At 58.9% G+C, this 25,699-nt stretch overlaps 2 protein-coding genes across 3 annotated transcripts in view; both read left to right on the top strand.

Annotated features, from left to right (window-relative positions):
* NEDD4L (NEDD4 like E3 ubiquitin protein ligase) overlaps positions 1 to 25,699 on the top strand; it is a 564,086-nt gene that overhangs the window by 182,763 nt on the left and 355,624 nt on the right. The window lies entirely within an intron of this gene.
* Positions 4,173 to 25,111, top strand: ONECUT2 (one cut homeobox 2). Of its 2 annotated transcripts, XM_075489055.1 has the most exons (3): positions 4,208 to 4,387; positions 4,439 to 5,325; positions 24,825 to 25,111. In XM_075489055.1, the coding sequence occupies exons 1-3, from the start codon at positions 4,230 to 4,232 to the stop codon at positions 25,109 to 25,111; spliced, it is 1,332 nt and encodes a 443-aa protein (XP_075345170.1). In that variant the 5' UTR covers positions 4,208 to 4,229. The 2 variants fall into 2 exon arrangements, with proteins under 2 accessions (XP_075345169.1, XP_075345170.1); XM_075489054.1 differs by having other exon boundaries at positions 4,173 to 5,325.

Here is a 25,699-nt window from a genome sequence, read left to right on the forward strand (position 1 = left end):
CCCCGTTCGACTCGAAACGCTTAACAAAGCAGCTCATCTTAAAGATGGGGGAGACTTAGGCTCAGAAAGCTGGGAGTGACAGTCCCCGGCATCGAGCAATATATATTCACCTGCAATTGTAATAAATCACCACATTATCCACAAATCTCAGGGTTCCTGCTGGGTCATGGAAGTTCCAAGTCTCGTGCCCACCGGCACAGACCCCACGAAAGCCAAGTAGCGCCGCAACTAACAACAAGAGGGGCTGGGTGCCTACTGAGAGAGCTGAATGCAGCTGGCTTTTTGAAAGAAAAGGGGATCAATACACAATCAAGTAAACCAGTGCAGTTCATTTTTTGTTCAACAAAAAGTTGTATTTCATTGAAGTTATGAAACGTGTTAGAAGATCTTTGCGATCCTATGGAGCTTAAATTCAAAGTATGATTAATCTTAATTTCCAGGTAACAGTTCCCAGTCTGTAAGGGAGCGCTGGTAGTTCCCAGGAACGGCAGGAGGGGATGAGTTGAGCATCTGAAAAGGTATGTCCTGCCACCAGCACACGCTTGCGTGACACGGTTTGAGCAGGGGCTGCAGTGCCTGCTCTCCAGAGGCACCTTCCAACCTCAGCTCTTCTGGGAAAGGGGAAGGAGAAGGAGAAGGAGGAGGGGAAGGGGAACGGGAAGGGGAAGGGGAAGGGGAAGGGGAAGGGGAAGGGGAACAAGAAGAAAAAGGAAAAGGAAAAGGGAAAAAAAGGAAAAGGGAAAAAAAGGAAAAGGGAAAGGACACCAGCACATCTGTGGCTCCTGGCTCCCATCGGGGTCTGCCCACCCACCCCCCTCCCGCCTGCCCACCACCACCTCCGCCTCCGGAGGGCTGCACTTGCCTCTCTTTTCCCCAAATCAACTGCAACTTTTGCCTTCCTTTAGGAAGGACAAAAAGATTTCACGCATAACTTGCCCTGAACAAAGGCACCTCACGCCAGGGCTCTCTTTTTCTTCTTCCTTCCTTTTTGCTTTTCCACCACAGGCTGACAACGGCAGGGGTAGCTGGGGTGGGGGAGCTTCATTTTATACCCACTTGGTTAGTGCCAAAAAGCAGCTTGGAAATACCGCGAGCTCCAGAGACACACGGGGATGGCAGTGTGGAGAGCAACGGATCGTTAGCCTTTGGGATCCCTAGTGGAAATCTATAGGGAAACTGGGTGCTATCATACGCAACCCATCTGAAAAGAGACTGCGGGTGCCCTGGCGAGGGGCCTGGTAACGAATGGTGTCTTACCTCGGAAGAATATAAAAACCAGCCATTTTTGCGCTGGACTCAGCCATTCTCACTCACCAGCTGCGTTTCTTTACAAGCCCCACAGTACTTCTGCATGCCCCAAAGCAGAAGGAAGCCCAGCACGCATCCCTGCCTGTACCCGGGCCCAGGCGGGTTGGCTCGGCACGCTGCCCACAGCACTGCCCACCCCACGCTGCCCACCCTGCCCGTGGCTCCCCGCAGCCCCCCGCCATTCCGCCCCTGCGCACCTCTCCCTCTTGGCCCTTTTCAGAATTTTACTCCCCAGTGTCCAACCCAGGCTGAACTCTGGCTGATACTATCAAAAAGGTGACGTTTCCCCTCATTTTTCCCCATTTTGTTACCGGAAAGACACAGTGGGGGTGGGACCTTTACAAACGCAGAGATGGTTATCGGGGCCCGAGATAAGGATGACATAAACGCAGGTCTCTGCGTTACTGATTAAAGCGGGGAGGGAGGGGGGCAGAGACAGCAAAGGGAACCGCACGGCTGGGAGCAGCTGCGTGGCCTGGCATGGCACGGCACAGTACAGCCCGACAGTCAGGCACACCGTGGCTCGGCACGGCACGGCATGGCACACTCCGGCACAGCCTGGCACGGTGCGGCACGGTCCAGCATGGCCCAGCCTGGGATGGCACGGCACGGCCCAGCACGGGTGCCCTGCAGTGGAGCGTGTGGACGGCACGGGGCCGGGCCGGAGCCGGCAGGTCCCCGATTGCCAGCTCTGTGCCAAGGGCTCCTGTCCCCATGGGCCCTGCTCCCATTGGGCCCCCCCTGCCCTCCTGCCCACCAGCTCACCTGCCTGCCTGCCTGCACAGCTGCCTGCCTGCCTCCTTGGCTGCCCACCTGCCTCTCTGTGGCCTGCCTGCCTGCCTGCCTGCCTCCATCCCTCCCTGCCTCTCCCCACAGTCCCCGCAGTGCCGACACCACGCTGCCTGCCGAGGCTTCGGCCACGCTCGAGGCCCCTCGGGGAACCCGCAGGCTGTTTCCCACCGCTGCCTCCCCTTCCAGCGCAGCCCCTGCTCCCCACCTCCCTCCGGGGCCCGGCCGGGCGGGACGGCGATGGGCTCCCACCCGTGCAGCGGCGTACCTGGGGGACACGGCGCTCGGGGGCCTCGGAGCTGCGGGGCAGGCGCAGGTCAGAGCGAAGCTGGCTGCCAGTAACACGCTGGATCTGCGCGGGGGCTCGCAGCTCACAGCTCCGAATCGATGGCCCTGCAATCGCGCACCAGATGGTTTTGGCAAGGGCAAACATAAAGCAGTTCAAACCCGCTCGCTGTGATTACGCCGGTTTGTGCCTCTCGGCTCGGCCTCCTCGGAGCGGAGGTGCGCTGCTTCCAGCTGCAGGGGCTCAGAGCGGGCCTGGGGAAGCCACCGTCCTCCGAAGCGGGGAAGATGTGTGCATGTGCGTGTGCGTGTGCGTGCACGGCGGGGTGTGTGTGTGCGCATTGGTGAACGGCAGCACGCAGTTGTGTGAAAGCAGGCTGACACGGGGACACAGATTGCTCCTGTGACCGTATCCGTTCATTTACCGCTGTACGTTCACGACGCATTTTTACTAAGCCGCGCTTTCTGCCATATTTAGTGTAATTAATAACGCAGATCAGCGCTGCGCCTTGGTTTAAAAAAGCGAATAGCGGAGCAGGAGAACGCGGGGGCCGGCAGCCCGGGCCGGCCGTGCCCAGCGGGCTCCCCGGGGAGCGGCGCCCCCCGCCCCGCCAGCCCGGCCGGCCAGCGGGGGCTGGGCTGCGCGCCGCGGCTCTGCCCGCGCCTCTCACGCTGCTCCGCCGGGGAAGCGCCGAGCCAGGGCGCGGGCTGCGGCGTCCCCGCTGCCGAGGGAGCCGGGACCCGCTGCCGCCCGGGGCCGAGCCCCGCGCTCCGCCGCGCTGCGAGGCAGCCCCCGGCCCCCTCCCCGCTCCGGGGGCGGTCTCCCCGGGGGCGCGGCGGCCGGAGGGGCCGCCTGGCCGGGCCCCCTGCTCGCCCTCCGGCAGCCGAGCGGGAGAAATGGGTCACGGCTCCCCGGCCCCCATCGCCGCCTCCGCACAAAGGCGACATCTGCGCGGCCCGCCCGCCGATCCGCACCGCGGGCAGCCGGGAGCGCGGGGCTGGCGGGGCGGCGGCACGGGCACCGGCACGGGCACCGGCACGGGCACCGGCGGGCCGAGCGGGACTGCCGCCTGCCGGGACCCGGCGCGGCCCCGTTGCGGGGAGCGGGGCTCCGAGGGCGCTGCGGGGGCTGGGTGGGGCTGAGGCGCCTGAGGGGACCTGAGGCACCTGAGGGGACGCGAGGAGCCCGCGGGGGCTGAGGCGCCTGACGTGACCTGAGGCACCTGCGGGGACGCGAGGGGCTGGCGGGGGCTGCGGGGCCGGGGCTCCGGGGCCCGGGCCGGGCCGTCTCCCAGGAGGAGCCGAGCCGCCGCCGGGCTGCCAGGGCCGCGGAGCCCCGGCCACCCCGGCCCCGGCACCCCGGCGGCGCGACGCCCCCCGCGCGGCTACAAAGGGCCGCGGCATCTTTAAGGGCCCGGCGGTTCCCGGCCCGCCGCCCCGCCCCGCCCGGCGCCGCGCCGCCATTGGCGGGCCCGCCCCGCCCCGCCCCGCCCCGCGGCAGTCAGTCGGGCAGGCAGTCGGTCAGGCGGGCAGGCAGTCGGGCGGGCGGGCAGGCAGTCAGTCAGTCGCGCAGGCCCGGCCCAGCGGGCGCGGCCAGGCTGTGCGCGCAGCGCGCCCTGGACAGCTCCCGCCGCCCGCAGACGGCGGCGGCGGCGGCGAGGCGAGGACATGGCGCGGGGCCGGCGCGGGCCCGGCTGAGCGGCCGCTGCCCGCTGCCCGCGGGGCCGGCGGAGCGGGCGGCCTCGGGCCGCGGCGCGCTGCCCCGGCGCGGCCGCCGCCCCCATGAGTGAATGAGGAGCGGCCGCAGCGCCCGTCGATGCCTCGCCAGGGAGCCGGGTGCCTGCGCCATGAACCCCGAGATGGCGATGGAGCCGCTGGGCAGCCTGCACGGGGCGGCCGGCCATGAGCCGGAGCTGATGGGCAGCCCCAGCCCCCACCACGGCGGCCGCAGCGCCGGGCCGCTCCGGGTGCCCCCCCCGCCGCCGCCGCCGCCGCCGCCGCCGCCGCCGCACCAGGAGCTGGCCCCCGCCGCCGCCCGGCCGGCCATGGTGTCCAGCATGGCCTCGCTGCTGGACGGCGCCGCCGAGTACCGCCCCGAGCTCTCCATCCCGCTGCACCACGCCATGAGCATGCCCTGCGAGTCCTCGCCGCCCGGCATGGGCATGAGCAGCACCTACACCACCCTGACGCCACTCCAGCCCCTGCCGCCCATCTCCACCGTCTCCGACAAGTTCCACCACCCGCACGCCCACCCGCACGCCCACCACCACCACCACCACCAGCGCCTCTCGGGCAACGTCAGCGGCAGCTTCGCCCTCATGCGGGACGAGCGCGGGCTGCCCGCCGTCAACAACCTCTACGGGCCCTACAAGGAGATGCCCGGCATGGGGCAGAGCCTCTCGCCGCTGGGCAACGGGCTGGGCCCCCTCCACAACGCCCAGCAGGGCCTCCACGGCTACGGGCCGCCCGGCCACGAGAAGATGCTCAGCCCCAACTTCGACGCCCACGCGGCCATGCTGGCGCGGGGGGACCAGCACCTCTCCCGCGGGCTGGGGACGCCCCCCGCCATGATGCCCCACCTGAACGGCATGCACCACCCCGCGCACCCGGGCCACCCGCCGCCCCACGGGCCCGCGCTGCCCGCCGGCCGGGAGCGGCCGCCCTCCTCCTCCTCCGGCTCGCAGGTGAGCAGCTCGGGGCAGCTGGAGGAGATCAACACCAAAGAAGTGGCACAAAGGATCACGGCGGAGCTGAAGCGCTACAGCATCCCGCAGGCCATCTTCGCCCAGCGGGTGCTGTGCCGCTCTCAGGGGACCCTCTCGGACTTGCTGCGGAACCCTAAGCCTTGGAGTAAACTCAAGTCCGGCCGGGAGACCTTCCGGAGGATGTGGAAGTGGCTGCAGGAGCCGGAGTTCCAGAGGATGTCGGCCCTGCGGCTGGCAGGTAGGTGCGGGCCGGCGCCCCGCGGGAGGCCCGGCGGGGAGCGGGGAGCGGAGCGCGACCCTCCGGCAGCCGAGCGCCGCCCCGGCCGGCTCCGCAGGCCGCTCCGTGCGGGTGCCGGTGCGAGTGCCGGTGCCGGTGCCGGCCCGGCTCGGCGGCCTCCGCTTCCCGCGCTCCGCCTCGCCCGCTCTCAGCGGCCGGGCGCGGGGACAAGGGCGCGGGGCCGGCCTGTCCCCCGCCTCCCCCAGCGCCGGCGCCGGCACCTGCGCGGCCCGGCCCGGAGCCGGCGCGGGGCTCGGCGGGGCTGCGGGCCGGCGGACGCGCGCTCTGCGCTGCCGGGCGGCGCGGCCGGGCCGGCTCTCCCCGGCCAGGAGCCGCAGGGCGCCCTGCGCGCCGCCCGCGCCGCTCCGCGCCCTCCGCGAGCGCCCCTCGTGCCGCGCCGGGAGCCGCCGGCCGCTGCCGGGCGGCGGGGCGGGGCGGGGCGGGCGGAGCGGCGCGGCGGGGGGCGCAGCCCCGGCGGCCCGGCCGCATTGTCCCGCGGAGGGCGCGCGGGCGCCCCCTGGCGCGGTCGCGGGGCGCCGCAGCCGCCATTGTTCTGCGGGCGCGGCGGCGGCGGGGGGCAGCGGGGCGGCCGGCAGCGACCCCCGGCAGCGCCCGCCCCGCGCCGCGCCGGGGGTCCGGGGGGGAGGCCCGGCGAAGCCTCGTCTCGTCCCGTGCGGGGGCGGGGGGGGGGGGGGCCGTGCCAGCGCCGCGGCCGCCCGAGGGCAGAGCGGTGCCGGCGGACGCGCGTTCGCTGCCGCCCGCTTCTCTGCCCGGTCCCGCGGTAAGGCAGGACGTCGGGCACGGCCACCCGGCGCCCGCCGCGGAACGCGGCGTGCCGGGCGCCTGCCTTCCCCGCCGCGGAACCTGCTCATGCGGTGGATATGGCCGGCCGGTAAATGGGCGGGCTGTGGCGCGGACAGACCCGCGGACCGCAGGCGCGGCGGTGTGTGCCTGTGTCCGGCTCGGCTCTCCGCTGTGACAGCGAAATGTCCGCGGGCGCAGCCGAGGAACCCGGGGACGCTTGTTCCGACGAGTCCGTCGTTCTTTCGTTTCGATCGATGCCAGCCCGGGCAGGTTCATCCCGGCGCGGTACGGGTGGGCAGAGGCAGGTACGAGCGGGCTCTCCCCGGGGCTGCCCCTCGCCCCGGAGCCCGCTCTGCTGGCACACGCCGAGGCGTGCCTGAGGGCGGGTCTGGACCCTCCCGGCGGCGCTTCCCCGCGGTGGTACCGGGTCGTTCCTGCCGCGCTGGTGCCGCGGAAGCTCCGCACAGCCCGCGCAGTAGCGGGGGCAGAGCTCCGCGTGGCTTTGCGGGCGGGGACGGGGGGCTCGGGAGGCCCCGCTGGGCGCTCGCCCCTCCTTTGTCTCCGGCGGAGCCAGGGGGAACAATGCGGTTTGGCGAGCCCCGGCCCCCCCCGCGCCCTGCGGCGGCTCCGCTCGTCGGGCCGGCCGGGGGCTGCCCGCAGCCCCGCACCCCAACCTCGCCGAGCTCTCCCCCTCTGCCCCACGTAGTGCGCGCAGGGCTCCGGGCCGCGCATTCTCCCTCTCCTCTTTGGAGGCGGTGGGGTGCTCTGCCCCCTGGCAGGGAGGTGGCCGCAGAGGGTCCCTGCGTGCGGGGGGGGTGCGGGAGAGCAGGGGGACGACGAGCCGTGAGTTAGGGCTGGCCGTAATCCCTGCCCGACCCCCAACCGGAGATGCTGTGGGTTAAACAGCCGCCGGCCTGGGGCCTCCGAAAGCCTCTCGGGGGGTGCTAGGGCATTCTCGAGGTGAAGGAGACTTTGCAGGGCCACCGTGGTCGTGCCGCGGGGCTTGCCCGGCTCTGCAGCCCGTTTCAGAGCCCGGCTTGGCCGGGACGGGGGAAGGAGGACTCGGGGCAGGGATGCTGTTCTCCTCCCCAGCTCTAACGGCGACTGCAAACTCCGCCCGTCCTTTCCCGCACCCCTGGGTGTCCAGCTCTTCTGTATTATCAGCCAAGGGAAGGTCCCGAGGTTTGTCTGCGACGGGAGCATCAGAGGAACAGAAAGGCTTTGGGTTTTTTTTTTTTTCCGGAGCACGCGGTGATGTCGCCTTCTCAAACAAACGCCTATCTAGAGGGAAATCGATGCAGATAATGTTTAGAAGATTAAAAGAGCATTAATGCTGGCAACAGGAGCATAAACGTGTGGACCCAGTTTTCATTGATCTGGAACCTGAGCCGGCTCATTTCCAGTAATGCTGCTGGTGCTTTTCCTTCCCAGCACCGGTCCCGGGTGGGGGGTTCCCCACGGAGCCGTACGTATTAGGGCAGAAAATCAGAAATCGCATCTACGCACCCACCGGGTGACAGCTACGCCTGGCGGGTGTGTAGATGCGATTTCTGATTTTCTGCCATACAGTCAGTGATATGCATATATAATTCTGGATCTCCGCTTCCCCACTTCCCCCTGAATTCACCCCAGGGATGCCTTTGCATCCAGAAATAAAGTTCGGAGAGAGCTCGGTGGCCGAATGAGCACGGGTTCCCTGTGGAGTGGGAGCCGGAGCGGGAAAGACCTTTGCAAATTACCGTCCCCTTTGGGAAATTGATTATTTTTTTAATTATTATTACCACGTGTGAATATGCAGCCTCATTGCCTCGGTGCTTCCTTCTTCCCCTTTACTCGCCTGCTTAAATCCCCCTGAGCGAGGGGAATAAGCCGAAAGTATTTCAGGTTTCTGAAAACCGGCCAATTTACACCGTGCTCCTCTAAGTTTTCCCAAACGGGATGAAAATCTGCTGTCCTTTGAGGGAAATCCCCCCTCTCCCTGGGGGAGCCATAGCAGTGGGGTGTGCTTAATATTTCTTATTATTATAGGAGATATATAATAATATTCTATCCTATCGTATTCTATCCTATCCTATTCTATTCTATCCTATTCTATTCTATCCTATTCTATTCTATCCTATTCTATTCTATCCTATTCTATTTTATCCTATTCTATTCTATTCTATTCTATTCTATTCTATTCTATTCTATTCTAATTCTATTCTATTCTATTCTATGCTATGCTATGCTATGCTATTCTGTTCTTTCTTATTCTTTCTGTGCTTATTACCTCTTCCTGGGAGTCTTCACAAGACTGCTCAGCCGGCTCCTGTGCCGGAGCGGGACGGGCAGGGAGGGCTGGCAGCGCGCAGAGCGGGCAGCCCGGGCAGAGGCGTGGGCAGCTCACGGTGTGCAGAGGCAGGTCGGTGCCTGCTTTGGAGATCCGAGAGTAAAACAGCGGTTTGGCCTCACCGTGCGGGTGCCGCCGGGGGAAGCGGCGAGTCCCTCCCGGGGCCGTGGGGCTCCCCCTCCCCGGGGCAGCTGGAGCCGGGACGGGGCTTCTGGGGCGCTGCCCTGGGCGTCGGGCAGACGCTCCTCCCGCACAGCAAAACGACACGCGAGGAACCCCGCCGCTCCCCGGGTTCTCGCTCCGCCTCGACGGCGGCATCACCCCCGGGACCTCGTCCCCAAAACGGGCTGGCGTCCCCCCTCCTGCTCCCTCCCGCCGGGACAGCGGGGGCTGCGGGGCTGCGGGACAGCGGGGCTGCGGGCAGGACCCTGCACCCCCCTCCCCGGCCACGGGAACGTCTCGGCGAGGCCATGACTGGCTCCGGCCCCGTGGGCAGTCCCTAGATTTCTGCCGGGGTGAAAAACATTAACGATCGCTGGGTGAGGCGATGCCTCTGTCCGCGCGGTGAGCTCGGGGAGCAGGGTTCGCCCCGGTTCGGGTGAACCGAACGCGGAGCCGCGTCCCCGTGCCCGGTTGCCTGCAAAGCCCCGAACCTCGGGGCACTGCCGCCAGGTCCCTGCTGGGTGAACACAGGAGGAATGCAATTCAGATCGCTCCGGGCCGTGTTCCCCTGCAAGCCACCGGGCTCAGGCGGGTCCTGAGACGCCGGGCGAAGCCCCCCGGGGGCAGAAAGCGGGTTTCGGGGTGCGTGGCTGCCGTGCTGGCGGCCCCGGCCCGCGGAGCAGCCGCGGCAGCTCGCCCTGGGGCTCCGGGGGGGCGAGCTGCTGCCGGGGCAGAGCGGAGCGTTTCTCCGTGTCGGCCCGCCGCGGCTGGCGAGCGAGGCGGCGACAGCTCGCCCGCGGTTGGCGAGCGAGGCGGGCGCGGCCGGGCCGGCCCGTACCCTGCGGGCATCCGCTCTGGTTCTCCGGGCCGACGGGCACACCGCTCGCACCGCTTGTTTACGTTTCCCGATTGCTGAATCACGTTATTGATGATTAAACATTTCTGTACCAGGACACCCGCAAGGATTCATTTGCGCAGAGAGGCGCGTATCGATATCCCTTCCCTTGGTCGCAGCGCGGCTCCGGGGGCGGCTGTCTCAGCCCGGCTTTTTGTGCCTGTCCTCGGCCGAGGGGCAGCGGCAGCTGCCGGGGGTCCCTGTCCCTCTCCCCGCGGGTCCCTGTCCCTCTCCCCGCGGGTCTCTTTCTCCCCGCGGGTCCCTGTCCCTCTCCCGCGGGTCCTTGTCCCTCTCCCCGCGGGTCCCTGTCCCTCTCCCCGCGGGTCCTTGTCCCTCTCCCCGCGGTCCCTGCCCCTCTCCCCGCGGGTCCCTGTCCCTCTCCCCGCGGGTCTCTTTCTCCCCGCGGGTCCTTGTCCCTCTCCCCGCGGTCCCTGCCCCTCTCCCCGCGGGTCTCCCTCCGCCGAGCCCCGCCGCTCAGCGCCCTACGGCATCCCCGCGCCGGGCAGCCGGCAGCCGGGGACGTGCCCATCCACGGGCTCGGAGGACTCGGTTTCGCGGGAGCTGTGCTCGGGGCTCCACCTCGGGTCCCCGCGCGAAAGCCCCGGCCGGGCCTGGCCGTGGCTTCGCCGGTGCCAGGGGGTGGCGGGCGGCTGCTCCGCTCCTCGGCGCCCTCCCCGCGGCGTCTGGTCCCCGGAGCGCGGCCAGGGTGCGTGGCCTGCGCAGGGACAAGCTCTGCTTTTCCCCCCGGACCTCTGCCTGCTGCGGCTGCCGGGCGGGTCTCGCCGCGCAGAGAGGCCCGGCGAGCTCCTCTGCGCCCGGCAGCGGGCCGGCTCCGGTCTCCCTCCGGGAGGTGCGGCAGCGGCCCGGGCGGGCAGGGCGGGGAGCGATGCCCGGGCGGGGGTGCCCGTCGAACCCCGCTCGCCGGAGCAGCGGGCGGACCCCGGGTGCGGGCGGGAGCGGCGGCGGGAGCGATCCGTCAGCACCACGGACAGCGGCGGGGAGCGGAGGGGCGGGGGGGGTGGAGGGGAGCGGGAGAGGGATGGAGGGGAGCGAGGGGGTGGAGGGGAGCGGGGAGGTGGAGGGGAACGGGGGGATGGAGGGGAACGGGGGGGTGGAGGGGAACAGGAGAGGGATGGAGGGGAGCGGGGAGGTGGAGGGGAGCGGGAGAGGTGGAGGGGAGCGGGGAGGTGGAGGGGAACGGGGGGATGGAGGGGAGCGAGGGGGTGGAGGGGAACAGGAGAGGGATGGAGGGGAGCGGGGAGGTGGAGGGGAACGGGGGGATGGAAGGGAACAGGAGAGGGATGGAGGGGAGCGGGGAGGTGGAGGGGAGCGGGAGAGGTGGAGGGGAGCGGGGGATGGAGGGGAGCGGGGGGGTGGAGGGGAACGGGGGGATGGAAGGGAACAGGAGAGGGATGGAGGGGAGCGGGGAGGTGGAGGAGAGCGGGGGGGTGGAGGGGAGCGGGGGGGTGGAGAGGAACGGGGGGGATGGAGTGGAACAAGAGAGGGACGGAGGCGAGCGGGGTGTGGAGAGGAACAGGAGAGCTAGGAGGGGACAGGCAAAGGAGGCGAGAGGGGAGCTGGAGGGGGGCGAGGCACCCCGGGGCAGGCAGTGGCTGCGGCCTCTCCCTGGCCCAGAGCCCGCTAAGCCGTGGGGGGCCATAACAGAGGAGCGAGGGCCGGTGGCTCGACATCCCACCAAGGCCAGGGCTGCGCTCGTGCAGCTGACCCTACTGCACCCCCCAACCCTCCGGCACCCAGGAGAGCCCCTGTACGTCTACGTCCCTCGCTGGGTGCGAGGGCTGGGTTGTGTGCAGGCGGACTGTTGTTGTCCCTCCGCCCTCTGCCTCTTTGTGGTCTACCGAATGCTTCTTTCTCTGGATTTTGAGACTATTTTGTTGTCTGTAGGTACAGCTAAAAATTAAGGCATAATAACATCTGTATCAAGTGCGTTATCTATATATAAAACTATTTCTTAGCGTTGAACTAAACGTACAGGTACATAAAGATTCTTTGAAAGGTGCTTAGTGGCTTGAAATATTAGTACTCTCTTCAGATATAGATTAGTGGTTATGTTTGAACAATCCATGCGGTAAATTGTGGTGCTGGGTGATAAATTATATTTCTTATGTACCAACTTTCTGAAATAATATCCTGCCCTATCTTTTTGTTCCACATCATTTCTGAAGACATTTCTGCCCTGCAGAAATTTGAATACCATTTTTGTTAAGCAACCAGTTTTTGTCGGTTTCCGGATTGGTTGATAAAGATAAATCTGACCACATTTGTCATTAAATGCATTGCTATCTTTTTTCCCCTCTACTTTTTTAAAGAAACAATTAGTCTATCAACAGGTGTTACTCATTCTGAGCTTTTCTGATCTGTTCTTCACTATTTCCTTATTAGATTTTTTTCCCAGCATCTTATTTTTATTTTTTCCTAGTATCTTTTGGCCATCAGCATTTGAACTGAAATATCCCAAACTCAAATATTCCTCTGCATTTGAAAACGGACAGAATTTATTTGTGGTGAGAAGCACGCAAGGAGAGAACATTTTTGCCCAAAGGATTATTTTCCAGTAACTAATGCTGTTTCTTCCCTCGCTCCTTAGAGGGGTGTTTTGACTCAAACTTTGCGCTTCTTTTTTCTGCACCCAGTTGCTCACCCTCAGCAGTCCTCCCTTGCGTTGGTCACAAAATCTTGTCCTAGGTGTTCCTGCCATCCACCAGTTGCAAGTGGCTTTTTCATCCCTTCCAGTTAGACATTACTCAGAGATTACAAGCTTCTTGCCAGTAACCCAACATGTCTATTCTGAGTCTCTAAGCACTAAAAGTAGCAGACCTCTCGCATCAGAGGAGCTCCCCTCTGGCTGCCTTCAGAGTGGAAATGGGGCTCTGCAGGTGTACGGAGAATTAATCTAACAGGGAAAGCAGGGCTGAAAAGGACTTGAGACATCACTTGTCCTGACAGTCTGCCCCCTTCTTCAAGAATCTCCAGTGACGGGGATTTCTCAGACTACCTAGGCAATCTCTTCCAGGGCTTACAGGTACAAAAAAATCCTTAATGACTAGCCTTAATCTCCCTTTTTGTCTTTCAAATCCTTTGCTTCTCATCTTATCCCCGCTAGACACAGCAAAAAAATGACTCCCTTTCTCCTGATAGCAATCTGTTTGTATTTAAGACTACTATCTTGTCTCCTGTCTTCTCTAGAAAAAGCCCCATCATACTTTGGAGATGAATATGCAGAGAAAGCATTATGTCCAATGGGACAGATAATACATCTCTTTTTCCAAGGTAAAAGATTTTGTATCCAGCTCTATCAATCTTGCAGACTTTTGCATAAAAGACTCTCTGATTTATAGAGGATTTTTGGATGCAGAAATCATACAAAATAGACTAATCTCAAATGGGTTCAGTGATAAGATCAACCAGCCAACTCACTGATGGCAGATAGAAATGCAATCAAAGAAGAAATTGGAGTGTTTTGGGGTTGTTTGGGGTTTTTGAGCTATAAAATCAAACTACTCCATTGTGAAAAAAGGGGACTCAAGCCACTGGAAAATGCTGCACAAAGGAATTATTAGACAAGCGATAGAGGCTGGCAGTTTCCCAAAACACAAATTGTCTCTGAGACCAAAATATCTCTAAGTAAGCAGGGAACATATTTATGAGTAGTGGTGATTTTCCAGCAGATCTCATCTTGTCATAATGGGCATTTGAGAACGGGGGCCTGCGCCGAGGCATTAAGCTTTGGCAAGCAGCACACAGCTGAAGAGGATAAAGGAAGAGCATGAGGAAGTCTTCCTCGGAGAGCTTCCCACACGCCGCCTTCTCCGTTTTCCTTCTCCTCTGTGCTTATCACACCCACTCGTTCCCGCATCAGGTGAGGACACCGTTGCTTTCCTCGGCAGCCAGTGTCACAGCACAAGCATCTTTCCTCCAGCTGTTGCTGGTAAGGACTAGTGGCACCACGGCACCGTGTCGGCCCTGATCGCAGGCTCCCGACGTGAAGAGGCTCACACAGATTAGGTATAAGCTCCCAAAGCTTTTCCACTGTCCTTCTGGCATCTTTAGTGCCAAATTTCTCCTCCATCATGCCCGGATCCTGCCAGGGTGCAGCGTCTTGGCTCTCCTCTCACATCCAGCCCTGACCGTGCACTGCAGAAGAGGTGTCCTGTGGGGCACGGCCGCACAGACCCGACGCCAGAGCCATGCTTGGCATCAGCTAGCTCATGCCACTGGGGTGACAGGGGCACTACTTGATGCACTGCTATCGCTCACACAGCCTGCTGAAGAGCCACCCCGTCTCCCATCCATCACCCGCACGGCAGCACGTTCGCTGCGGAGGTGGGAGACCCACGGCCCCTCTGCCTGGAGGGAGCTCCGTCCCCTCCTCCCCTCCACACGCTGCCTTGTTGGTGCTCGGGGAGGAAGGACACTTACCTCTCCTGCTGAAGCTTGCTGTGAAGAAGGAAGAAGGAAATGGGAACCTGACTTTGTGGCAAAGAACATCACTCCTCCCAGGCCTGCTCTTACGTTCTGTATTCAGCAGTCGTTATCTGAAGCACAAGGAGAGCTCGGAGAGCCAGGAGAGCAACACGGGTCTGGTTTTCCCCGATAAGTCGGCAGAGCTTTGCTCTAGTCCTCTCCTGTTCTTCATAATTGCGCCCTATCAATAACAGCCATTAAAAGGAAATAATCATTTCCTGCTTTCTCCCATGAGTCAGAATTTCTGAAAACAAGCTGGTTCTGGAGGCGCACAGCAGGAGCCCAGTAGATCCGTACTTTCCCTTGCAGCCCGGCCCGTGGGACTCAGCTCGCAACTCTGACTTGTACGTGTAAGTGCCAGGAGGGAACTGCGGCACGGGAGGGTGTCAAAGCGACGCAGCTATGGGAAAGCTGCTAGATGTAATCGGCAGAAACAAGAAGGCAAGATATTTCAAATTCTAATCCGCTCTAAGATTTCAGACTGCTATTCAGCGCTTGCTCACCTATGTCAACTTTAAATTCCCAGTCCTTTCTTGGAAAAGATGCCCGAAGCACTTCCCTTTCTCCACGGGGAGAAGGTCACAGCTGTATTCTGGTACTTGAGGGGATGTGCTGGCGCATCACTTGCCGATGCTGCTACAACAGGCAGAGCACTCGGTGTGGGGAAAGTCTGGTTTCAGCTCTGTGCTCTGGCGAAGGGAATATAAATCCTCGTTACAGAAAAGTGTTATAATTCAGCTGGAAACTATTTTGGGATTCAAAAGGGAGAATCTCCAGAACAAGAGGAAACATAAATCTCCCAGGCGTTAGAAGTGAAGGACTCGCAGAGTGCAGTTTGAAGGATCCAACGTTTTGCTGTGACTGGATGAGTACCTGAGCAGTCTTGCTGCTGCACGAGCTGGTGGTGCCGGGAAGCGGTACATCAGCACTGCAGACGGCGTGACACTGCTCGTCACACTCGGGTGATGGCATTTACATGCTACTGCTTCTACAGTTTCTGTCAGCTTGTGCTTCTGAAAGCAGCTGGGACTCTGAACCAGCACAAGCGTATTTGGGCGCCTCGACGAGGTTGATGCGGTTGCGCAGGGTGTGTGTCTGCCTGGCCCTGCAGCCCCCTGCTCCTCTCCGCGCGACGTCATTGGTACCTGCGGGGTACCCGGGGGTGTCGCTGCACCAGGACCAGAGGTCTCACAGGTAACTGTGGGCGGTTGTACCCCTTGTTGTGAAAACAGGAGTCTGTAGAGAGAAGGAAGATCCCGTAAGTGCCTGCCCTGCAACAAGGCTACGGCGTGAGCTTGCACCATGCTGGATGGTGATCCTGGGAAGAGGGAGAGCTTCTGCATCCCCCAGCTATCGGAAAGGAGACCTTACGAGCTCACAATCAACTCTGAAACAGAAATCTGCCAGAAATCAGGTCTGTTCCTTTTGCAGCTCACAGGAAAGCTTGTTTGCAAAGAGGGCTGGATATTGGGTGTCAGGGGATGCTCCCTGCCTTGGCCACAGAAGAGAAACTGGGAGGCTGCCTTGCAGAAACTGCTTCAGTGCGTGGTTAGAGCTTGCACCCACTCAGCGACAAGGGGTACACTGAAACGGTACTGCATGCTCACCAAGCCTCCACTCGTTCTCGCCCTAGAGTGCAATAAATTGGCCCTATCCCATCTATTATTTAGTATTCTGTATTAATGATGGAAGTATATTACAATAGTACTTAGAGGCCCCTGTCAGAGATCCCGCACTGAGATGGGTGTTGCAGCATTGCACGGGAGGAAGCAGCCCCTGCCCCGCAGGATTTACAGCCCAATTTCAGCCACCCAGCAGATTTACAAGAGGTTTGACACAAATAGCTTGAGACCTGCTACACGCCAGAAAGAAATATAAAAGAACGAAGTCCCCAAACCCATTCATCTTTCCTTCTCAAATAGCTGAAGGATGTAAGACCTAGACAGAGGAAGGCGTTCCCTCCGTGACAGAATTAAGAGAGAGAAAAATTGGGTTGAGTACCGAGAAAACCCGTTCCTGGCAGGAAGCAGCGAGGCTGTGGACTTCTTTCTCAGAGCGTTGTAGGAATCCCTGTATCTGCAAACAGGAATTGTGGTGTGGGGAACATCTTGCTGTTACAGGAGAGTTGGTTTGGGCGAGCAAAGTGATCTTCTCCAATAACAACGGATCTTCTCGAGCAGAACGGAATTAACACTTTGTGCTACGCTTCTCATTTGTGGGCATATTCTGTTCTTGTAGGTAAATGCCATCAGAAGGCATTCATAGGGATTACAAAAATCAGGAAGGTTTTGTGCGTGTGCAGCCGATGGAAGTGAGCAGGCGAAGGTGCGCTGGCTGCACACCCCGACAATGTGATTATTTGCATCTTCATTCAAATTGTTTCTTGTTACATAATGATTTCGTACACAGTGGAGTACTTAACCTAATTTGTATTGATCTCAGTTGCTTTCATTTGTGCATACTTAATTCAGAGAGGTAATCAAATTGATTTTTGAGGCCTAGTTTTTAAGAGATTGTAGTAACACAGATATCCAAGAGGTTGCTTTAAGTGAATCATAGCGAAAGAAAAACATTTTAAACCTTTGGAAAACCTTTTGATGGTCATTTCATTGTGTTCACTATTACTAGCATAATTAAATTTCCTTCACATTGAGTTCTCTCCGAAATCAAATTGAGGAACATTTTTTAGTTCCATCAGACAGATAACTGGGTTTAGTTGACTTTGTACTACACCCGCATGAAACCGCATACGGGAGATCAATATTCACGGCTTATCCTTACGAACGATGGAGAGAAATGACTTACTGCTGGATTAAGGGAATATTGTTCTCTACTTGGCTCCTTCTTAACATTTGCCGTTTGTTTCATAGTTCCAAAGTCACTTTTGCCATTAGAGTAAAAACATCATAAAACCGGTGATACTTGGAGGGTGTTAGTTAACTTGAGAAACTGCAGGGAACCACATTTAGAGGAGGTGAGGAGGAAGGGAGGCTTTTTTTCAGTGAAAGCAGACCATGAGGTATGGCCCTGAGAAACCCCAGACTGCTAAGCAGTCCTCCAGGATTTCTAGTTAAAAGCCCTCACCTACTTGGTTTAAAAGTAGAGATACCTGAGGGGGGAGATGGGTTGACGTCAGATTTATGTTGGGGTTTTGTTTGTATGAGTGCCCAGCTTGCACTGTGTTTGTGCTTCACAGGACATGAAACCACATGAGCTCTTTCCTTAACGTTTCCAGTATCCGAAGGAAACTGGTGTCGGGCTCTCAGAAGAGAAATGGGGTGGGTCTGTAGTCTCCGCAGGTCCCTCTGTGCCTGTCTCTACAGTTTGTGATATTAAAGCCTGGTTGGCAAAGCTCCTCTGCCCATAAGCATCACTGCCCGGGGTCCCCTTACGGACCAGCTCCTGCATCTCCGGGATGTGGCTTCCCAGGCTCCCTGCAGCTCCGGCCGTGGTGGCATTGGCCAGTGGAAGATTTCACATTAACACTTTTTCGTTTGCTTGAGCAGTCGTCATTTCTGTGTTGGCATGCTTGCCACAAGCGTAGCTCCAAGCAGCTCTGACACAGATGAGCGGAGTTTGCCCCATCCCCTGCCAGCGGCACAGTCCCCATCCTCTTTCTCAGGTGTGGGACACAGGCTTTCTCTGGATGTGCTAGCCACCCGCGGCGTTCACGTGAACACTCACCCACCCGAGCCCTGCAGATCGATCTTTCTGAAGTGCCCGCTGAGGCGACTCACGGGCCCGCCGCCTCCGGACCATCCGGCTCTGCACGCAGCTCCTCTTCTTCACCAAGAACCACCAGGCACCACCCCAGCCCCCGGGACCCCTTCCTGTCCTGCTCCTCCTCCTCCTGATGCTGGTGACCCTCATGTCCTCGACCCCCGGCTGTCTCCCTCCCGGAGCACCGGCCTCTGCGCGGGGAAGCAGAGGAGCCGAGGGAGGAGAGGGGCCCCAGCTCACTCCAGTGAGCAGCCCTGCCCCGTGCCCGAGGGTTTGGAGGGTGGGCTTTGGCTGACTGTGGTGAGCTCCCTATCAGTCAGTTTTGGCCTACATATGGCAAAAGCACTTTCTATAAAAAGGACCGGTCTTTCTGTGCATGCATAAACAGCTGACAGGAGCTATCGCTGCCTACAGGGATGTGCAAGGCTGCTTCTGGGTTTCCGAAGGCCAGCGTTACGCACTGCGGATTGATTGCTCTGAGCCACACTTTGTTTCAGCCATGAACAATGGAGCCCGGTGGATATCTCTCAGTGAAAAAAACTGTCGTGAGAAAATGCCAAATCGTCTGATCTGAGCCCTTGCATTTCATCGAGCTTTACCAGCTCCGTGGAGGACTTGCCCCGGACTGCGGGTCCCAGCCCGCGGGGATCCACCGGCAGCGGCTCTCCCAAGGGAGCTGGGCTGGGGCTGGAGCACGGTGGGATCCGCAGCCTGGCAGGCGTAGGCAGGGCTGGGCAGGGCGCTGGGGGCCACCGCAGCTCCGGGGGATGAGCGTTCTCCTCGTAGAAGGGCGGAGGGGAGACCCCCACGGCGGCATTAGTGAATCCACTGCCTTTTGCTGGTAGTTGCCATGCGTTCATCTTTAATGGTAGAGTAAATTTCCCAGTGCTTGAGTCTTTATAAGCAGCAGTTACAAGGCAATACTTACCAACTGAAATGTTTCTAGATATTTTTCAGGATTTATCGGTATTTGTAATGCAGGGGCTGGCTAGGTTCCTCTCTTCTGAGGAAGAAAATGGAAACTAAGAGTTATTGTTGCAGAAAATAAGACAAATGAACTATTAATAGAAATATTCAATTTAATGATACTCAGTGACAAAAAAAAATGGAGCTTTAATTAGAAGTGTGTGAAGTTCACAAGGAAACCAAAACTCAGATGGGCTTGAGGAAATAAAATCCAGAAAAATCACCACTTTCCTGCAGATCCCTTTCAAGCAGATGGGGTTGCAGATGCTGGAATTGGTGCAGTGCACATCAGTCACTGCAGCTCCTGGTTACAGTGGGGTCATGATTTCTTCCAAAGCAGTGTGACTGATTCTTTTTTCCATGTGAATTGTATTGAAAGCTATTAAGTGCAGGCAGTTTAGAGCAAATTTTTGAGAGGTGTCCCAAGACACGATGGAGTCTGTGGCAGACGTGAGCGGAGGCCGTGTCCTCCCCCGTTGTCGCCCACTCGCAGCGAGGCATCTGCCCGCAGGAGGGGAGGCATCCCGGCTGCAGCCGACACTTGTGCCCCGGCTGCAGGGGAAGCCGGGACGTGGGATGCCCTGCTTTTCCCTGGCCAGTGTTAGGTGAAATGAGTGCCAGCCTTACTGATGAGGGGAGCTGGCTTACAGGCGCAGGGGAGTCGGGGAGACAGCCCCTTGGCAAGGCTCTGCAGAGACGGAGGCGGACGAGCTGGGAGCGGCGGGGCTTCACCCAGTTCCCGGAGCTGCAGCCGTGCAGGGCAGCCGGGAGCGACGGCTGGATTTTGATTCCCTGGCTGCCAACCAGGGCACGGGACGCGGGTGGCACATTTCCCAACTGCCGAACACTCGCACAGAAAGGTGGGGTTGGGTGAAACTTTCTGAGAGCTGCTGTACCTGTTAGCCAGGAGGGACGACTGCCTGCCTGCCTGCCCCTGCTCTCCCTCTCTCTGGGATCTAGCAAAATATTTCAGCGCATGCTTAACCTCAGGCTTGCAAACACGCTAATAAAAAATCAATGGAGCGTCTTGCATGTTTGAAGTTGAACATCTGAATAGTTGTTGTCTTTGTGCAGAGGAACCTAATTAGCGCTGAGAACTGCAGAGATTCTGGGGCTCGTTCCCATCACCTCCTGGTGCCTCGCCTGACTTGCCTCCCGCCTCTCCACACTTACTCTGGGTGCTTTTTTAATTTTATTTCTTCATTTCTAAGCAATACCTAATTCTGTTTTAAGGCAACATTTTTTAAACATTCCCTTAGTTTTAGCTGCAGGACAAAACCACGCTCACTGAAGACAGGCTGTCTCTCCTCGGGGACACAGCCCCGCAGTGCGGCGTCAGGTCTCTGCACTGCTCGTAATGCCCTTTAAATTGGTGGGTTTCCACTTCAGGCAACATTAAGCGAGGCAGTACTGTATCTATTTCTGAGCTCTTTCTATATTGTTTCTATGTAAAGCGTCTTTAGTCCAGTGTAGAAGAAAAGGGAAGTTTTTTGGGTTTTTTTTCCACAGTTATGGCTTTCAATTCTTGCCAGTTGTCCATTTTCTTCCGTAGAATATGTTCAGTATTAAATGCAGTTAATAAATCAAATTGTTCTTAGAATCAAGATGGCCGCTTCCCTTTCCTCTACTATTAAAACGTTTCTCTTTCTGTAGGCAGGTTTCCTGGATAATAACTTTATTTTATTAGAGCGCTCACTCCATTTTTCTCTTCTGATAAGTGCACGTCAAGGAACAACATTTGCCTTTACGGTGCCTTTTCAAGAGCAAACTTAACAGTTCAAGGAAAGTATTTACTGAATGCATTGAAAAGCACATACCTTTGCATTATTTATTATAAGATACCAATAACTGTAAAATGCAGAGTATCTCTGGACATAAATTAGTGATGTTAGGAAACACTAGACTCTTCCCAGTGTCCTGGAACCTATTAGAAACTGCAGCAAAGATGCAGGCGCTCGTCACATCCCCAGTGCTGGGGTACCACCCCGTGGATTCCAGACAAAAGGCCAAGTAAAGCATCCAATGCAGAAATCCAGCCTAAAATCTGCTTTTTCATCTCAGACAGGCAGTAGAGCATTATCTGTGGAGTGTGTTATCTGGTAGCGATAGATGCAGAGATGCAGTCAGGGAACCCAAATTCTTCCCGTGTGATGCCTTTGGGCTAATCACCTCCAGAGACCTGAGTCCGGCCATCGGGACGCAGTAATGGGCTCACCCCGCAGCCTCCGACGTGCCACGCAGGAGCGTCCTTGCTGCCGCCCCGCTCCCTCGGGCCCCAGCAGAAACCCTGTGCCGGTGCCGCTGCCTCCGGGGCGGCCGTGCTGTGAATCGCTCCCGGGGACGCTCACCCATAACCTGTAAGTCTGGGTTTGGACCCGACTCTCCGGAGCATCCTCCTCTTACATTTTGGCCCTCTTGGGCTATTTCGAATGGTCCGACCCCGACCTTCCTCCCAGAGGCAGCTCTGCGGCAGCCACTGGAATCTGACAGCTGAGAACGGGTGCAAGAGCGGGGTCAGGACCAGCCGCTCCGGCAAAATATTCCAGTTTCCTGCAGAAATCCTGTTAAATACTGTCCCGTGCACAAAACTAAGCTGATCGGCGTGGTCCGTTACACACCCGGCTGAGCCAGGCTCCCCGGTGCCATGCTCGGGCACAGGTAGATGGGTATGGTCCTGAGTTCGGGTTAATTACAGACGTTTCCACAGTCTGAGCTTTACTTTTTGGAGCAGGTTCTCATTTAATATTCTAGACCTGCAGAATTATTTAATAGGGCTGCTTAAAAACCCGTCCACTTATCAATTCACTCTACTTGTTTTGTCCCAGCACATTACCTAACCATGTCAACATACGGATTTTTTTTTAATCTTACTGCCCCGTGTAGACAGCCTTATCAGGCTATTTTTAAATCCGGGTACGCTACGGCAGCGGTATTGGTTTCAGCACTTGATGTTCTCTCTGCGCTAATAAATACAGATCAGCTATTAATACTGATTTTTTTTAGGCTCCATTAGCGTCGCTTGGCACAGCGATGGTCAGGCGCTGCCGCCCCGCCTGACCTGAGCTCTGACAGGCATTTCTGGCCAGCTTCGCCCTTGCCCCTGGGAGATGCCCCGGGGAGAGGGATGCTGCTGAGCCCGCCGAGCACTGCCGGCTTGCCCGCGGGCTCTGCAGCTGCCCTGTGGCTTTCTGCCCTGCCCTCCCAGCCGCCGCCGGCTCCCCGGGCTGGAGTGAGCTGGGGAGCAGGGAGGCTGGCCTTGCCGAGCCCGCGGCCCAGGAAAGCAGAGGGTCAGGCTTTAAGGTGATAAGGACGATCTGAGGAGGAAGGGGAGGTTTCTTCTCAGATGAAAGACATTTGCCTGTTTTAAAAGAGATTTGCAATCCAGGGTATTTTAGACTATTTTGTCCTCCTGGAGGGAGCTTCAAAACGCATGCTGTAAACCCAAATGCAGATAAACTCAAATATATAGGGCCCGGGTTCCTAGGCGGCTCAGTGGGCTTTACGCCTGGAGGCCTCCCCTTGCACAGCCTTGCTGTGCCGCGGCTGGAGGGGCATGCCCCGGTGTGTGGGGGCTGCTGCCGCGGCTGGAGGGGCATGCCCCGGTGTGTGGGGGCTGCTGCCGCGGCTGAGCCCCGGCAGGCTCTGCGCGGGGCGGAGGGAGGAGGCACAGAGCCCTTGGGGGTGGCACCGCCGGGAGTCACGCTGGGGCAAAATCCCCAGGGGAGGAGGGGGAGAAGGACCAAGGCGAGCCGGTGCCTGACCCGCCGCTGTGGAAGCCCGAGTGTTGTCACCTCCACAGAGACAGGCTCTGGTAACCGCTGCCAGCAGACGTCGGGGAAAAAAAATGAGCCAGTGCGTTTCGGCAAAGCTGCACGTTCATAGATGAATTCTGTTGGGAAGCGTTACCTCATTTCTGGACCAGCTCGTGAAGAGCATCATGCAGGGTGAGCGTATCGTGCCATGTAATGCCATGCCTGGTTTCAGCGATGCTTCCGAGTTTGCTTATGGAAAATGCAGTCATTGCGGTTTAAGAACCTGCTGTGAAGCAGCGACGAAGAGGATGGAGCTGCTGGCAAGCGCGGCCGCGCTGCAGTCAGTGGCTGTGCAGGGACTGTGAGAGATGCTGCCGGCAGGGGAAGAAGCTTTCGTTGCCCTTAAGCCGTGTGCATCAGGTGGCAGCTGCTGGATGAGTTTGGAGCGAAGGCTGCGTGGGACCGCCTGGATGTCCACGCGCCCTAGGGATGTGCGGAGGGCTAACTGCTGATGAGGGACGTTGCCTGAACAGCGGGTACTGCTGCCACGGCATCTCAGAAAGATGCAATTTCACTTCTTTCTGGGTTTTCATAGCTTTTCAACATTGTAGTCTGTGAGAGACCACATGAAAGTGCAAACCTGCAGAGAGCTGTAGAATTTGAGACACACTAAATGGTCTGGTTATTTCTACACGAGGCCATAAGCAAACGGTCTCACAGCAGAAGTCATGAGTTTCTCTCACAACAGATGTCTGAAGTTTTGGCAGCTTTTTCAGACAGCAGCTGTTGCAGCAGCGGATAGAAACCACAAATACATTGGTAAATGGTTAAAAAGTGGCCACGGAGGTCTCTTTCGGGAGACAACACGCAAACAGAAGGTTCAGCTGGACGGGGGCAGTTTGTGCCACCGAACGTGAGTTTTCCCCAGTGGTGGTCACAGGAAGTTGCTGCCACGGGAGCTTTGACCGGGGTTTGTGTTGGGATGTTTAAAGTAATAAAACTCCTGTACAAGCGTTAGACCTGGCTGTTGGGGAGGTAGAACCAGGCCTCCTTCTGGGGATGGAGAAGATGAATGAGGGCAGCGGAGCAGCCTGTCCTGGGTCAGACAGAGCCGAGCTGGGAGCGGAGTTCGACCACGCGTCCTCCCCTGCCGTGGGGTTTTACCCGTCCCTCTGTGTATGGCCAGCACCTCTCCATCCTGCGGACATCTGGGAGAGGATCCACCGGCGCAGGTGCTGCGAGCGTCCCTCCTGCCGGCCAGGGCCGCCGTGCCAGCCCTCCCCGCCGCTGGTGGCAGTGAGTGGGAGAAGGGGGTGCAGAGGGATGGTCGGCACCAGTTCCCGGGGAACGCCTGCCAGGAGTTGTGCGCATTTGCTGGCAGACAGGACGGCAGCCCGGCGTGCTGCAGATTTCGGCTGATGCCCGGAAGACACACCACGGCCCCAGATGGAGCGTGGGCTTGTTTTGCAAATCGTGCAGGGAGCGCGGGGAGGGGGCGGGGGGCAGTTTCTGCTTGCTCAGCTGTTCTTTCCCCTGGACTAACAAAGCGGGTCTGGGGGGTTCCTGCCTTCACCGTTCTGCCCACGGTAATTGTTTTACGTATGTGTTTGGAATGGCAGATCAAAGAAAAGGCTATCTCTCCCAAAAGGTGGATAGATTTATTCTAAATGCATGAACAGCAATTTCCAGTTGTATTTCCTCTGTCCTGTACATTACCCAGGGGGGGAGTTTACATTATGGAATAGTGGCCTGCACAGTTTTGTTAAAAAATAGTAATCTGCAGTTGTTTTATGCTACGGCACATGAGAAGTTGCTGCAAAGAATTAATCTTTGTCTTAGCTATTGAGGGGAAAAAAAGGATGTGCTTTGCATTTTCATCCCTAGACTGACATCAGATAAGCTAAATTGTTAGTTCTAATGCTGCTGTAACAGAAGAGCAACGCATTTCTCAGGCGGTGGCTTTATAAAAAGTGTGGAAAATCTCGAAGTTGTGCACTGTCCAGAATCGGCAAGTGAATTTGAGGGCTCTGTCTGCGGGTGGTCGGGAGGAGCGCTCCGGTTGCCTAGGAATGCAGTGCCCGAATGCCTAACAATCAGATGCCCGTCCAGAATAATTTCTGAAAATGCGGGTCTTTGGGACGCGAGCGCAAACAGCAGCGTAGCCCCTCTGGGATTCTTCCGCAAGCCCTCGGGTCCCACGTGCCAGCGCGGTGCTGGCTCAGCCGGCAGCTGTGCGCTGCTGGCTCCGCGGGCCTGCAGGAGGGTGACGGTGGCCAGCGGGGTCTGCGGGCAGCCACACGCGTCCTGACGCTCGCTTTCTCTCTGTCTCTGCCCACCCCTTCCCCAGCCTGCAAACGCAAGGAGCAAGAGCCGAACAAAGAGCGGAACAACTCCCAGAAGAAATCTCGCCTGGTTTTCACGGACCTCCAGCGCAGAACGCTTTTCGCCATCTTCAAGGAGAACAAGCGTCCCTCCAAAGAAATGCAGATCACCATCTCCCAGCAGCTGGGCCTGGAGCTCACCACCGTCAGCAACTTCTTCATGAACGCCCGGCGGCGCAGCCTGGAGAAGTGGCAGGACGACCTGAGCTCCGGGGGCTCCTCCTCGGCCCCCAGCACCTGTACCAAAGCGTGATGGGGAGCGGCCGGCGCGGCGCGGCACGGCACGGCACGGCACGGCGGAGAGAGCGGCTTCGCAGCGAGGTCCTTCACTGGTGACTTAAAGCACAATCCTCCTGGAAACGAACCCCAGCCCAGCTGTAACAGAGGACACTTCTTACGGCTTTTAGTCAGTCTTAGCAGGCGCAAGTTAAAAATTAACCTCTTTCTATACAATACTATGCTCAGGACAGGCGAAGCAGGTCTGAAACGTAGGGGAGTTGTTCATGAGGCAAGTTTCTCCTGAGCCCCAAAGAGCCCCGGCCGGCGGGGGTGCCGCTGCGAGCCTGGGCAGCCTGCCCGTGCCCGGTGCTTGCCGGCAGGGCGCCGGTGCTGGCCACACCGCCCTACACCAAAGCTCGCCGCCGTGGCGCAGCCACGCGAGAACGGAGCACAAAGTCTGACACGTAGACGCTAAAGAATCCGAGAACCTGTTTTTAAAACTCAGGCATGTTTTTTTTAAGTGTTTTAGGGAAAAAAAAAAGATCAAATTTGAGGTTTTGTTTGGGGTTTTTTTTAGTTTGTTTAATTTAATCAGCGAGTGTTAATTTAATCAGCGAGAGAA

Source organism: Mycteria americana (genome assembly GCF_035582795.1).
Source record: "Mycteria americana isolate JAX WOST 10 ecotype Jacksonville Zoo and Gardens chromosome Z unlocalized genomic scaffold, USCA_MyAme_1.0 Scaffold_30, whole genome shotgun sequence".
NCBI lineage: Eukaryota > Metazoa > Chordata > Aves > Ciconiiformes > Ciconiidae > Mycteria > Mycteria americana.